The sequence below is a fragment of the Staurois parvus genome, unplaced genomic scaffold, assembly GCF_062004578.1.
Source record: "Staurois parvus isolate SC_StPar_1 unplaced genomic scaffold, SC_StPar_1.0 ptg000166l, whole genome shotgun sequence".
NCBI lineage: Eukaryota > Metazoa > Chordata > Amphibia > Anura > Ranidae > Staurois > Staurois parvus.
The window spans coordinates 4,895,137-4,908,326 of record NW_028317962.1 but is presented as its reverse complement, the minus strand read 5'-3'; the positions used below and the strand labels follow the sequence as shown (position 1 = coordinate 4,908,326).

The 13,190-nt window shown below is 40.5% G+C and overlaps 1 protein-coding gene across 1 annotated transcript in view; it reads right to left on the bottom strand.

Annotated features, from left to right (window-relative positions):
* Nucleotides 1-13,190, bottom strand: part of COP1 (COP1 E3 ubiquitin ligase) — a 266,316-nt gene that overhangs the window by 200,635 nt on the left and 52,491 nt on the right. Inside the window, exons 5-6 of the mRNA XM_089676332.1 lie at nucleotides 8,282-8,401; nucleotides 957-1,025 (exon numbers count right to left, since the gene is read on the bottom strand). Of these exons, the coding sequence (XP_089532458.1) occupies nucleotides 957-1,025; nucleotides 8,282-8,401 (189 nt within the window). The remainder of the gene's footprint in view (nucleotides 1-956; nucleotides 1,026-8,281; nucleotides 8,402-13,190) is intronic.

Sequence of the window (13,190 nt, the reverse complement as noted above, 5' to 3'; positions counted from 1 at the left end):
AGAGAAAGATGCACATGTACACCAAACAGTGAGGAGGAAATGGAGAAAAATGAAAAGGCAACTTTTAAGGCCAGTTCTCCATGTATCATTGTTTTTGTTTCATGAAGAAAACACAGTGACATTTTCAAGCCTGTATGCTTCCATTGTGAAGGGATTGACCCTTTCCCTAACACCAGGGATTCTGTTACAAATGATGCATGGACATGTAGTGCCCGGGTGCCCTCTATTCCTGCAAATTATCAGATACGCTGTAGTGGATGCACATGAACACTGAAGGCTTACTGTGCTACTGTCAGTGTTACTAGCAGGGGCATGAAGCAAGAAATTAGAGAGATCAAAGCCATTTTTCAGGTGTAGAAAATGTAACATACAAAAAGGTGGATATATTTATAGCAGCTCTTCTACAAAATTCAGTTTCTTTCCATTTTAGCTTGTTTGGTTCATTAATTATTTAAGAAAAAAGAAAAAAAAACCCGTTTAAAGCAGAGTAGCAGTATTTTATTCCCAAGTCATGCACACTTCTGATTTTAGGACTGCTCTCCTCATGCTCCTCTGTTCTTTTTACAAATTGCAAATGCACAATTACAAAATTGGTTAAATGGAATTATTCTCGGGAGAGAGATGTCAAACGTGCAGAGTAAGCAGAGTAAATGACCTATTTTCTACCACACATAAGAAAAGGAAACTATTTCTAAAGCATGGACAGAAAGACTATTTACATGGCTGCAAAAAATGTCTGAAGGATGTGATTTCAGGAGTGGTTGGAAGCATTAAAAACGCATGCTACGTTCTATGCAAATCTCAAAAATAAATAGTAACTATGCGGAAGTCACCCATTGAAGGATACTTGTTTATATTTAACTATGATGATAAGGACGGTATGTAGGGTGTGGAGGAATGAAGTGTACCTTTAGAAGTACAGTACTTTAGACACTTAACCGCTAAAGCCACATTACCTCTCTCTTATTCCGCCGGGCAACTTTCAGGAATTCCATGAGGATTTGGACTTGAGCAGCATGTGATTCCTGTGAGGAATATAATTAGAGTATTTATTCTGCAGCAGAGATTCAATCATCCCACATCATGTACAAGAATGTTTCAACAAGCACTACATACTTCTGTATCAGTGTCAGACAGTTACAGAAAAACGTCAATCAAAAAGGCACCATAATAGTTCTGTAAATAACATAAAAATGAAATCAACTTTTGACAAGTGCTTGACCCCAAAAAAAAAAAAAAAACAAAAAAGAAAAAAAAAATGTACACCCAAAATTCTGTTTGCTAATGTGCAATGCTTTACAGAGAACATCCACAAACAGGTTTAGTTACTGAATGTCTGAAGCCTACAATCTATTGCCATAGCTCAGAAATACTCGATCTTGCTGAGCATTTTAGAATTGTCAGATGACACTGGGACACACAAAGTAACTCAGTCAAACAAGGAGAGAACATTTTTACAATATCCAAAGCTTACAACATAAACACCACCATCCTACAATGCTGGTAAGTAATGCCAAACACTATGATGGGAATTCATCAGAACTAGAGCAGTCAGAATCTGTAGCAGCTGTGCAGGGCAACCAGTTAGCTTTCTTCTTTCAGTTTCAAAGCTTTAACTACACAAGCTGAAGATAAAGATGATTGGTTGCCATGCACAATTGCTCAAGACTCTGGCTGCTCCAGTTTAGATATATTCCCCCCTACTTTGCTAGTGCTGACAATTACCACCTACTATCCTGCAAGTTGCAATGCACTCATTTACTATAACCATTCTTAACAACTGCAATCAGTTCATGTCACTCTGTATGATCATGCACTTCCCCCATTCTAAGATACCCAGCATAGTAACCAATTACTTTTCTACTGCCCTAATGTGAGCACATATCCAGGATCCTACAGGTATACATGTACAGCAAGCCCCCGACTTAGGAACAAGTTCCGTTCCGGGAGAACGTTCGTAAATCGGATTCATCCGTAAGTCCGACAAAGTGAGTCTTATACACCTTTGACACAAATATACAATGTAAAGAAATAAAACAAAAAAAAAAACAAAAACACACAAATACTGTAAATAAACTATTTTTACTTTTACAGTTTCCTTAAAATGGTGGTACAGTACCACAACTGGCGTATAGTGGAAGAGTTACTAACAGGAGGAGGGAGGGTAGCTGGGAGATGGTGGAGCTGAAGGATCATCAGCAATAGGAGAAAAAAGGGCAAGATGGAATTTGGACTACACCTGATGTTGTTGGAGCTGAAGGATCATCAGCAATAGGAGATGGAGGGCAAGGTGGAATTTGGCCCACACCTGATGTTGATGGCACGTGTTTTTTGATGGATTCAATTCTGTCTATCCTCTGGAAAAAATGATCCGGTGATGTCGGAGTAGTAGCTATTTTTTTCTCACCATAGATGACTCTGTAGCACGAAAAGGCATTCTGAACGGCTGCTGTAACCTTTGTGTATCGCTCTACGTTGAGGTACTGTGCCTCAAAAACTAACAGTAAAGTAAAGAAAATCCCCTTGCCATTTCCTGTGTTGTGAATCTCTTTGGTTCTTTAGTTACATCTTCCTCTTGGCTGTCTTTTTGCTGGGCCTCTATCAGGACCCCATCAGGTCCTCATTAATAAGCTCCTCATGTTGCACAGCAAGGAGTTCAATGAAGTTGTCCACTTGCAGATCTAGCTCCAGCTTCGTGCTAAGGGTCACTAAGTTGTTGAAGACCCCTTTGGACTCCTTACCCATCTTCTCAAGTCCATGAACTTCATGAACAAACTGCATGCAAAAGGTTCTTCCAAACCCCATTTATAGTGACAGCCGAAACCTCACGCCAAGCAAAGTTGATGTTTTTTATGGCCTTGTAGATGTTATAGTCCTTCCAAAATTGTCGCAAGGTTGTACTTGCTTCATCAATAGCCTTCACTGCCTGACGAAAAGTGTGACGTAAATAATATTTCACGAAAGTTGCAATAACTCCTTGGTCCATAGGTTGGATGAGCGCCATAGTATTCATTGGCAGATGTGCTACTCTGACGTTGGGATGAAAGTCATCCATGAATTGGGGTCATTTTCAAGCAGCAAAAGAATGTTATATGGGATATCTTTCTACAAACAATATTTCTCTATATCTGGGATAAAGTGGTGTGTGACGGAGGTGTAGGTGGGACAGAACACACACGGAGAGCAGTGGGACCCAAGGCTTTTATTGAGTGATTTGCAGGGCACATGATGAGTATAGGAAGGTTCTTGCAAAACAAAAGTTACGTCTGTACCACACGGTGGGACACACGACAAGGATCACCGGGTTCTGGTAGGCAACAAAGGGTTATGTCCCAGTGGCACACAGCAGGCAGCAGACTGGCAGGCAATGGGTTACGTTCGGGGGGCACACAGCAGGGCGGGAGACTGGCAGGCATTGGGTTAAGTCCGAGTGGCACACAGCAGAAGGCAGGCTCTGTTAGGCAATGGGTTAAGTTTGGCTTGGCTGAAGGATCTGGCAGCAGCACAAGACCTCTCATAGCACACTAGGTTGCGAACAGGGGGAGACTGTGTGCCCAGGTCTTGTTCTGGTATTTATCTCCAGAGCAGGATGCTCCGCAGTCGCCCTGGCGTCGGGGGTTGCCGTGGTGACAAGCCCTGCCCCCTCACAAGGAGTACAACCTTAGTCTCTGGCAGGTGCAGAGCGCGGGAACATCGGGGCCGTGCTGTGCCCGCCGAGACAAGGGGAGGGGGGCGCGTGGCTGCATTCAGGTGGCCAGCATGTGGGAATCCACATCCAGACACAGTGGGGAGGCAGACTCTTCAGCGCTTGGCTGAGGGGAAGGTGTGCGGTCCGCAGCAGGAGGCCGCTCCCTGGCGCCGGGCACACCACTTAAGTGGGCTACATGCAGGGGCATGTAATGGGGAAGGGAGAGGGGGCATATTGTGCAGGGATCCGAAGGGGGGGGAGGGGAAAAAAGAGGCAGTGGTTTGGGGGAGGGGTTGCAGGGGACCGTGACATGGTGGGCGAACCAGTCCTGGAAAATGGCCAGAAGAAAGCCTATGTTTTTATGGCTATGTTTTTGAGGGCTCTTGGGTTCTCTGAATGGTAAACTACAGGAGGCTTTAGTTTCATATCACCGGGAGCATTGCCACCAAACAGAGTTAGACTGTCCTTTGCTGCTTTGAAAGCTTGGCATCACCTTTTCCTCTTTACTTTTGTAACTTCATTCTGGCATCCTCTTCTAGTACAGTCCTGTATCATCTACTTTAAAAACCTGTGGGGGTAAATAAGCAAATTCGTCAATTTCTATAAGTGTTGCTGGAAATTCTTGGGCAGCTATGGTATCTGCATTCGCAGCCTTACCACTTACTTTTACATTGTGAAGGTTGGCTCTAGCCTTAAATCTGATAAACCATCTATGGCTGACAGTAAAAGATAAACACTGTTCACCCCGTTCACCTTCAAGTCTTCAAACAGGCTTTTAGTTTTTTCTTGAATAAGCATTAAGCTGAGTGGGACTCGATGCTGATCCTGCATCCACACACTGAGAAGTTCCTCCATCTCCTCTATCACTGTACCACACTTTTTGGATATTATTGTTGACTTCATAGGCACAACAGACTTCACAGGTTCCATAATCTTGGCCTTGTTCCTCAGAATTGTGTCAATGGATGAACAATTCACGTTATAAGAACGAGCAATGTCTACCATCTTTTTCCAATTCCTCAATTATTTTCACTTTTTTTCCATGGTTATTGCTTTGCACTTCCTAGCAGTCCCCTCCACATCACCACTGCTTTTCCTCTTGCTTCCAGACATCCTGGGCTCTGTACAGTACACTATCGCACTGTACTGTACAGTACGCACACAGCAGAGCAGCTGTGACAATGTCCGGCTGACTCGTGAGCTACTTCCAGCGCATTGTTTGCATCTACAAATGTTTGTAATGCGAGATCCGTTCATATCTGTGAAAGTTCGCAACTCGAATGTTCATCAGTTCCAGTTGAATCAAACAATGCTACTGAAATGGGAAGAATGTATTTCTCAATTTAGTTCAGCTTTTACTCTTGGAAGGGGATATGTGTATATAGTGCACTGTTGGTGTGTACGGTTTATCTAAACTGAAAACAGAAATGAAGTTGATAGTATCACTTGCACACTTGCTTTGTCCAGATAAAACTGTATTTATCTCAGTAAATATCTCTTGAATTCCCAGGGAATCACATTAAGGCTCTATAAACACTAGCGTGTTTTTTTTTTGTTTTTGTTTTTTTAAAGAAAAAAAAAAAAAGTGTTCAGAAGAAGTCAGCGTTAGCATTTTATACATGTTTTTACAGTACAGTAAAATGTTAGGAGCGTTTTTGTGCTGAAAAAAGCTCGAAAAAAAACTCCAGCAGAAAACACAGGACACACCTAAATGCTACTAAAACACTGTTAACCTCTTCCCATCCAGGCCATGCCGATAAATGGCCAGACAGGAGTGTTGTCGATGCGGGGGGGGGGGGGGGAACGTTTCTAATCCATTGCCTGTGCACGCAGCATCACGATCTGTGCTCGCTGTGGCCACCAAAAGCGGAACACAGATCGATGTACGGGTCCACTGTGTGAGGTCCCGATTCATGTGATCAGTGATTACATGAACAGTAGTAAACAAGATGTCACTTCTTGACATAGTTTAATACTTTTGAAATCTGTGAATGATCACAGAGGTCACATGGTACAAGGCTATTCACAACAGCCTTGTACCATGTGACAAGTTGTGACCAGAGCACTCGCAGTATTTCTCAATGGCAGCAGGTATGCAGCCAGAGAAAAGGAGAAATTATTGCAAAATGTTTTTAAAAAACACTTTTTAAAAAAAAAAAAATTTTGGTCTTTCATTTATATAACAAAAAAAAAATCCCAGTGTTAAATAAATACCACCAAAAGAAAGTTTTATCGGTCTCAAAAAAATGCTGAAAATTTAATTTGAGTACAGTGATGCATGACAGTTCAATTGTCAAATTGTGACAGCGCTGAAAACTGGAAATTGGCCTGGACTAGAAGGGGGTTACAACTTATTTCTAGCTTTTTTTTTCTGTACATGTACTGTAAAAACACTAACACTAAAGCTGCTAAATGCTTCTAAAACACGATTACCAGCATTTTTTTATCCAGTAGTTTTTTTAGCTTAAAAAAAGCACTAGTGCACATGGAGCCTTAGATAGAAGTATTGGAGAAACAAAATAAATTATGAAGTGCACAACTAATCAAGCTCCATTTTCTCCAGCCCAAGCCTAGCAAATGAGAGGTTTAGTTTGAGTTTATGAAAAGATAAAGATCTAACCTGTACAGAAAGGAATAACCTCCAAGAACACATGTAGTTACTAGGCCCAAAATTGTAAAAATTTTTCATTGTGCACCAGTTTCCTCAAGTAAAGTATTGTCACAGAATTAACACAAACATATAATGTATTCAGTTGGTTCACTTATTCTTTATGCTAACAATAGCCAATCAGATCTCAGATTCATTGAATCATACCTGTTAGGAGATGATCTACAGTTGCTTTAGTATATGACAGCAGATCAACCCTGATCTTATTTTGTTCTGACACACTGAATAAACTTTGTGCTGTTCTGCAGAAACTATGCACAAGGAAGGGTTCATATTTTCACCTAAATAAAAATTAATGACAATAGTAACAATAATAAAAACTAGCACTTGGGAAAAGTGCATTCACAGCTGCAGAGTGACCTGCCAAGGATCTGTGCAATCCCATGCCCGTTATCAGTTTTGGACATAAGTTACATCAACACTGACAAAACGAGCCAACTGTGAACAGGAGTGTAGGCACATCCCTAGTTCACTATCATTCCTAAATTTACCCACCCGATGCAGACTGCCATCAATCTTCTCGTGCCAGGCTCTAGTAGACAAAATGTTAGGCTGTCTTCAGCCCCTCACTTTCTGGAGCTAAATTTAATCTGAAGATTATATTTTCCCTTTTTGCTGCTGTGATATTTGGCCAAATATTTTTATGGCTGTCCTGGCAGCAGAGCTGAACAATATGTGCTGTAGAAGGAGGTTCTGTTACTGGCACAGCATGCAACCGGGACAGAAAAACTCTATCAATTCCACAAGACTGTGTCTTCGCTAGCCTGGAAGGGATTGCCAAGAGGGAGAAAACAGGGGCACCACTACCTTCTACCAGAAGACAGAACTACAGAACACATTTTCATATGACTCTTATGCAGAGAATAATGTCTACACAGGTCCAATAAATTCCAACTAAATCCAGCTTACAGCTAGGGAAGTACAGAAAACCACAAAGGCCTGTCAAGCTTACTATTATACAGAAAAAAAAAAACTAAAGTATTCAATAAAGGAGTAAATATTTTAAATCTAAACAGATTTTGAATTTTGACACCCAGTATTTTAAAACAGGATTGAGGGCTATAATAGTAATTTACTTCTGTTGTAGAAAAAAAAAACAAAAAAAAAAAACAACAAAAGCCAGGTATCCAATCAACGTAAGACAGTTATTGATGTCACCTAATTGTGGAGTCTTTTCTGCTGCTGGTCTACTTGATTATCCAAGGAAACTGCAAATCTTATACTGTCTGTCTACTTGCATATACTTCTAAATATATGTATGTTTGTTCATGCAAGGCAGGAAATCATTAGACTAATACTCTCTTTACCTGCACATTCCCAGTTTTCACAAGAAAAATAAACTGTATATCCTAAACCCCAATTCAGAACATAAGCTTTATGGACCACATTTCATTTATATATATATATATATATATATATATATATATATATATATATATATATATATATATATATATATATATATATATATATATATATAGATATAGATATAGATATATATAGATATATATAGATATAGATATATATAGATATAGCGCAAGTCTGATGCAGTCCTTGGTGCTACCTGTCCTTTTTGGCAAAAGAAAGGACAGGTATGTAAAGCTTAGCTCTTCTTTTTAATTTACATAGCAAAAAAAATAAAAATCCCAGTGGTGAATAAATACCACCAAAATAAAGCTTTATCTGTCAAAAAATGCAGTGTACAGTGTTGCATGACCACGCAATTGTTATTCAAAGTGTGATAGCACTGAAAGCTGAAAATTGGCTTGGACAGGAAGGGGGTAAAAGTGTCCGGACTGGAAGTAGTTAAATGGCAATGTAGCACTCAAGCTGACAAAGCTGGGGCTGGTTTTATCAAGGTTTCTAAAAAATATTTAGGATATATGCTCAGGGGTGCATTTGCTCTGCCTGTCCTGCATACTTACAGCTTCAAGCTGCCTCTTCTTCTGTACCAGAAGTTGAAGCATCAGATTCACATTGGCAAGATCCAGGTTATCTTGATCAGTTGCAAATAGATCCTGTAAGATCTGCCACCGATGACCATTCTGAGAGGACAGAAAAAAACAAATATTAGCATATACAACCCTGAGGGTAGCTTCACACCGATCCACTGTGTTTTGGCTGCAACGCAGCATACTACTGGTTTTCATGCATGTTAGCTGCGCTTTCCCACATTTAACCCGGACAAAAATACTGCATCATCGCTGTGGGTTAGTGGGAAAGCATCCTTATAGGCACCCAGATTACCCAATGTACAGTAAACGTCTATATCATTAAGTTATGCACAATGTGCAATAGCACTTCAGTTTAACGAGAACAATGCAGCAAAAGCATGCCGCACATCCCACAAACTTTCACTATAAAATAATAAAGTCCAAAGTAGTAAAATCTTCTACCAAATTATCCTCGTGTCCCAATATCTCCATGCACCAATATCTTCTATTATGGATCAACTGTGTTACTACTCATGCATACACCTCCCATGAACAATCTATGCTCACCTCCAGACTAGACCCAGATGGCATGTCAAGGATGACATCATGGGTCACATACGCTTGTGCCTCACTGCACAGAGCAGGTAGGTATACCATGTTTATTATTTTAATAAATAAATAAAAAAAAAAAAAAAGTAGTGTTACAATCACTTTCATTTTAAGACAGCAAGTTTTCCAAGGTTGAGGGCTGCTTTCCAAGATTTACACTGGGAGAGAATGTTGTCATTAAAGAACACAGAAGAGAAATGGGAATGCTTCAAATCAACTGTATGCAAAACACACTGCAAAATCTATTCCCGTGAGCACTACATTTAAAAGGCTAAAAATGCTCACGTCCAAATTTAAAATATCTATAAATAAGAAAACAGCATTTAAAAATATAAAAAATGAAGGAACACTATCATCATTTAAAAATTACAAAGAGTAACAGAATATGTAAAAAATAAAACAAGGCCGCAAAATTTAAAAACAAACAAGTTGCAGAAAAGTAGGGCAAACCCCCAAAAAATGATTCAAATATACACTCACCAGCCATTTTATTAGGTACACCTGTTCAATTGCTTGGTAACTAATCAGCCAATCATATGGCAGCAACTCAATGCATTTAGGCATCTAGACGTGGTGAAGACAACTTGCCGAAGTTCAAACAGAGAATCAGAATGGAGAAGAAAGTGACTTTGAATGGTTGTTTATGCTAGACGGGCTGGTCTGAGTATTTCAAAAACTGCTGATCTACTGGGATTTTCACTCCGAGAATGGTCCGAAAAAGAGAAAATATCCAGTGAGCGGCAGTTGCATGGATGAAAATGTCTTATTGATGTCAGAGGAGAATTTACAGACTGGTTTGAGATGATAGAAAGGCAACAGTAACTTAAATAACCATTTGTTACAACCAAGGTATACAAAATACCATGTCTGAACGTACAGCGCGTCAAACCTTGAAGCAGATGGGCTACAGCAGCAAAAAGATCACACTGGGTGCCACTCCTGTCAACAGAAAACAGAGGCTACAATTCGCACGGGCTCACCAAAATTTGACAATAGAAGAGTGGAAAAACGTTGCCTGGTCTGATGAGTCCCGATTTCAGCTGCAACATTCAGATACTAGGGTCAGAATTTGTATTAAGCAACATGAAAACATGGATCAATCCTGCCTTGTATCAACAGTTCAGACTGGTGGTGGTGTAATATTGTGCCACGGCCTACCTGAGTATTTTAGCTGACCATGTCCATCCCTTTAGGACTAAAATGTACCCATCTGCTGATGGCTGCTTCCAGCAGGATAACGCACCATGTCATAAAACTCAAATCATCTTAAACTGGTTTCTTGAACATGACAATGAGTTCACTGGACTCCAATGACCTCCACAGTCACCAGATCTCAATTCAATTGAGTACATTTGGGATGTGGTAGAATGAGAGATTCGCATTATGGATATGAGGTCGACAAATCTGCAGCAACTGCATTGTGCTATCATGTCAATATGGACCAAAACCTCCGAGGAATGTTTCCAACACCTTGTTGAATCTAGCAAGGTGTACCTTATACCGTGGCCAGTAAGTGTATATCTGGATATTAATATTTAGAGGTAATAACACAGGAGTAGTTGATCCAGGGAATATCAAATTGCCTCATGGGGGAATTAGAAAGGAGTTTTTTCCCCCCTGGAGTGAATTGGATCATGCTTTTTTTTGCCTTCCTCTAGATTAACTGAGTATAGGACTCTGCATATGGAGGTTTTCTGTGTGTGTTTTTTGTGGTTTTTTATTTTTTTAATTAGTTGAACTAGTTGAATTAGATGCACTAGTGTCTTTTTAAACCTAACTATATGACATACGATCCAAATTCCTGGTTGGGAGAGTGCAGAGATTTGATTGCAGCTAACTTGGTATACAAAATAGACATTTTGGTGTCTTTTTTATCAGGCAGCGGTAAATGACCGCTACTCAGTTCTCCGGCATTCTCAGAGAAGACAGATCTCCTCTCATTGCCTTTTTATGAAGCGGTGCAGATCAGTTCTCCGAATGAAGGGAGAAGCGATCTACAAACGCTGGAAAACGGCTGCTTTTACTATAATCTCGCGAGATTACAGTAAAATCAAACACCATTTTTTAAGCAGCTGTAAATTATCTCTGCTTCGTTTGCGGTTCCTCCGATTCTCCAGCTCTGGGCTGGAGAATCTGGAAGGAAAACACAGATCACCAGTGAAGGGCTGCCATTGCTCCTTCATACACTGGCTGTCTGTGTGCTGAGATAATCAGTGGAGAACATGTTCTCCGCTGATCATCTCTGTTTGCTAAACCACTAATGATTGGAGATCAGCAACAATCCTCAGGATCGCCACTGATCTCCGTTTCATAAAAGGACACCTTTATGAATGTAAGGTCAAGTTCACTGTATGTCAGGGTAATGATTAGGCTAAAAAGAAAAAAAGAAAAAAAAAAAAAAAAAGAAAAAACACAATCACACACACAAAATGTTCTGCAATACACAGCCAAGAAAAACTACATGCACTGATGAAGTATTTCCTGAGCATGTAACTCAGGATATGCTCAGTACACACAGTTTTAATATTCAAAAACTTGACATGAACCATTAAGAAATGAAAAGACCCAAAATAGTAGAACATGACTTTATAAATCAACAAGCAACATCCGATATTCTCAGCAATAGAAAGTTGTGATTGACCAACTGGGTAGGCAGTGTGGATACAGGAGAATAGGACACAGTCAAAACTGTAAGCCAGCCCCAAGTAAAACTTCTCATATTATAACTATGCCAGTGGCAAAGCAGGGCCAAGAATATGATTCGAATGGATGGAGAGATACAAGAATAGGATTTCAAAGTGAGTGTAAAAAAAAAAAAAAAAAAAAAGAAAATCCAATATTTTCTCTTGTCCAGAAGGCAGCCTAATAATAATTTTAAAAAAACAACAGAAAATTGGATAGCGAGGTAGGCTTGTCGGTAGCATCTACGATAACATAAGGACATCAGAAGAGCTGCTGGCCTCAAAGACCAAAGTATAGCAAATGCTTCTTGCAAGTAGATTCCGCAGTCCCACATTGTAGCCAATAAGCCCATGCATATATAGTGACAATATGCCAACGTGAGACAGAAGATGGGAAGTTTCTAACAACCCATCACAGCTAAAGCCGGAAACATTTGATGCATAGTTTTCACGGCAGCTACCATCACAGCTAGAAATCAGCTGGTTAATCCTGCATAACCACAGTAAACAACTCTTCGAAATGGACAGCAGGTCCAGGAACACCCAAAAAAGGACAATCCAGAGGAGAGGATAAACTAATACAAGGGGACAAAGATCCCAGACTATGGGTGCCCCAACTGTCAAGAGGTGTGCTGCAAGTGAACAGTATGCTTGGTTACCTGGTACAGCAGTACTATTCCCCCTACCCTAGAATCAGGTATGTTGAAGCTACAAGTTCAGTAAGCAGGCTCAACTTATCAGAAAAGACCCCGAGTACCTATAAAATATGGGTATCAGGCAGAAATGCTCGAGAGCAGAGCATTGAGTGGCAAGATGTGACAAAGTGTCAATGTGAGCAGGACAACTAGAAAGGGATCAGAGTTCTGTGTCACCTTTGCAGCACAAGAAGCAGCGGGGGGATTCCTCAACACTGTCTTGGCAGGAAAAAGAGAAGCGTGCACGCATGTGACACTCCAACCAGTGGAAAATTGTCAGCTCGCTGTCCCAAAGCATTAACCATTCTGCGGCAAGCTGGTGGACAAAGAGGGAAATGCGTTTGCTGCCCAGCAACCCAAAAAAAGAGCAGCGCCCACGTCTGGGCTCTGTAATGCAACGATGGATGCTAAAACTAAAAGCAAGTAATATACACACACACTCTTAAGAAGGCTGCTCCCGATTGATCCTGCATAAGCTCCGTTTTAAACCCTTTTTCTGGCAGCTTTCCCGAAGTGGGCGGGCGCCATACCGCTAAGAGGAGCTAGCAGAAGGGTTCCGAGAGGATAACAGAGTCATGCCCAGCCACTACAAACAACGTTTATCTAAGAATATCACACTTTTGCTTCAGTTTAGCTTCTTATCTACCCTAAACTTAAAGATTTCTAACTTCTCAAACAAGTTCTTATCTAATTTAAGCAGTAATGTAACATTTCTAGATGCCACAAACACGTTCTATCCCACAAACACTCTTTATGTGCTTTATGCAGTCTAATATCTTGTGACTCTGTTCCTTGAGCCTAGAGAAATGACATCAATGTCTCATGCTCCTGGCATCTGGGCAACAATGCTTTATTGTAAAAACTACCCAAGAAACAAAAGGGTCCAAGGCCAATACATTTCATAGGCATTACAGG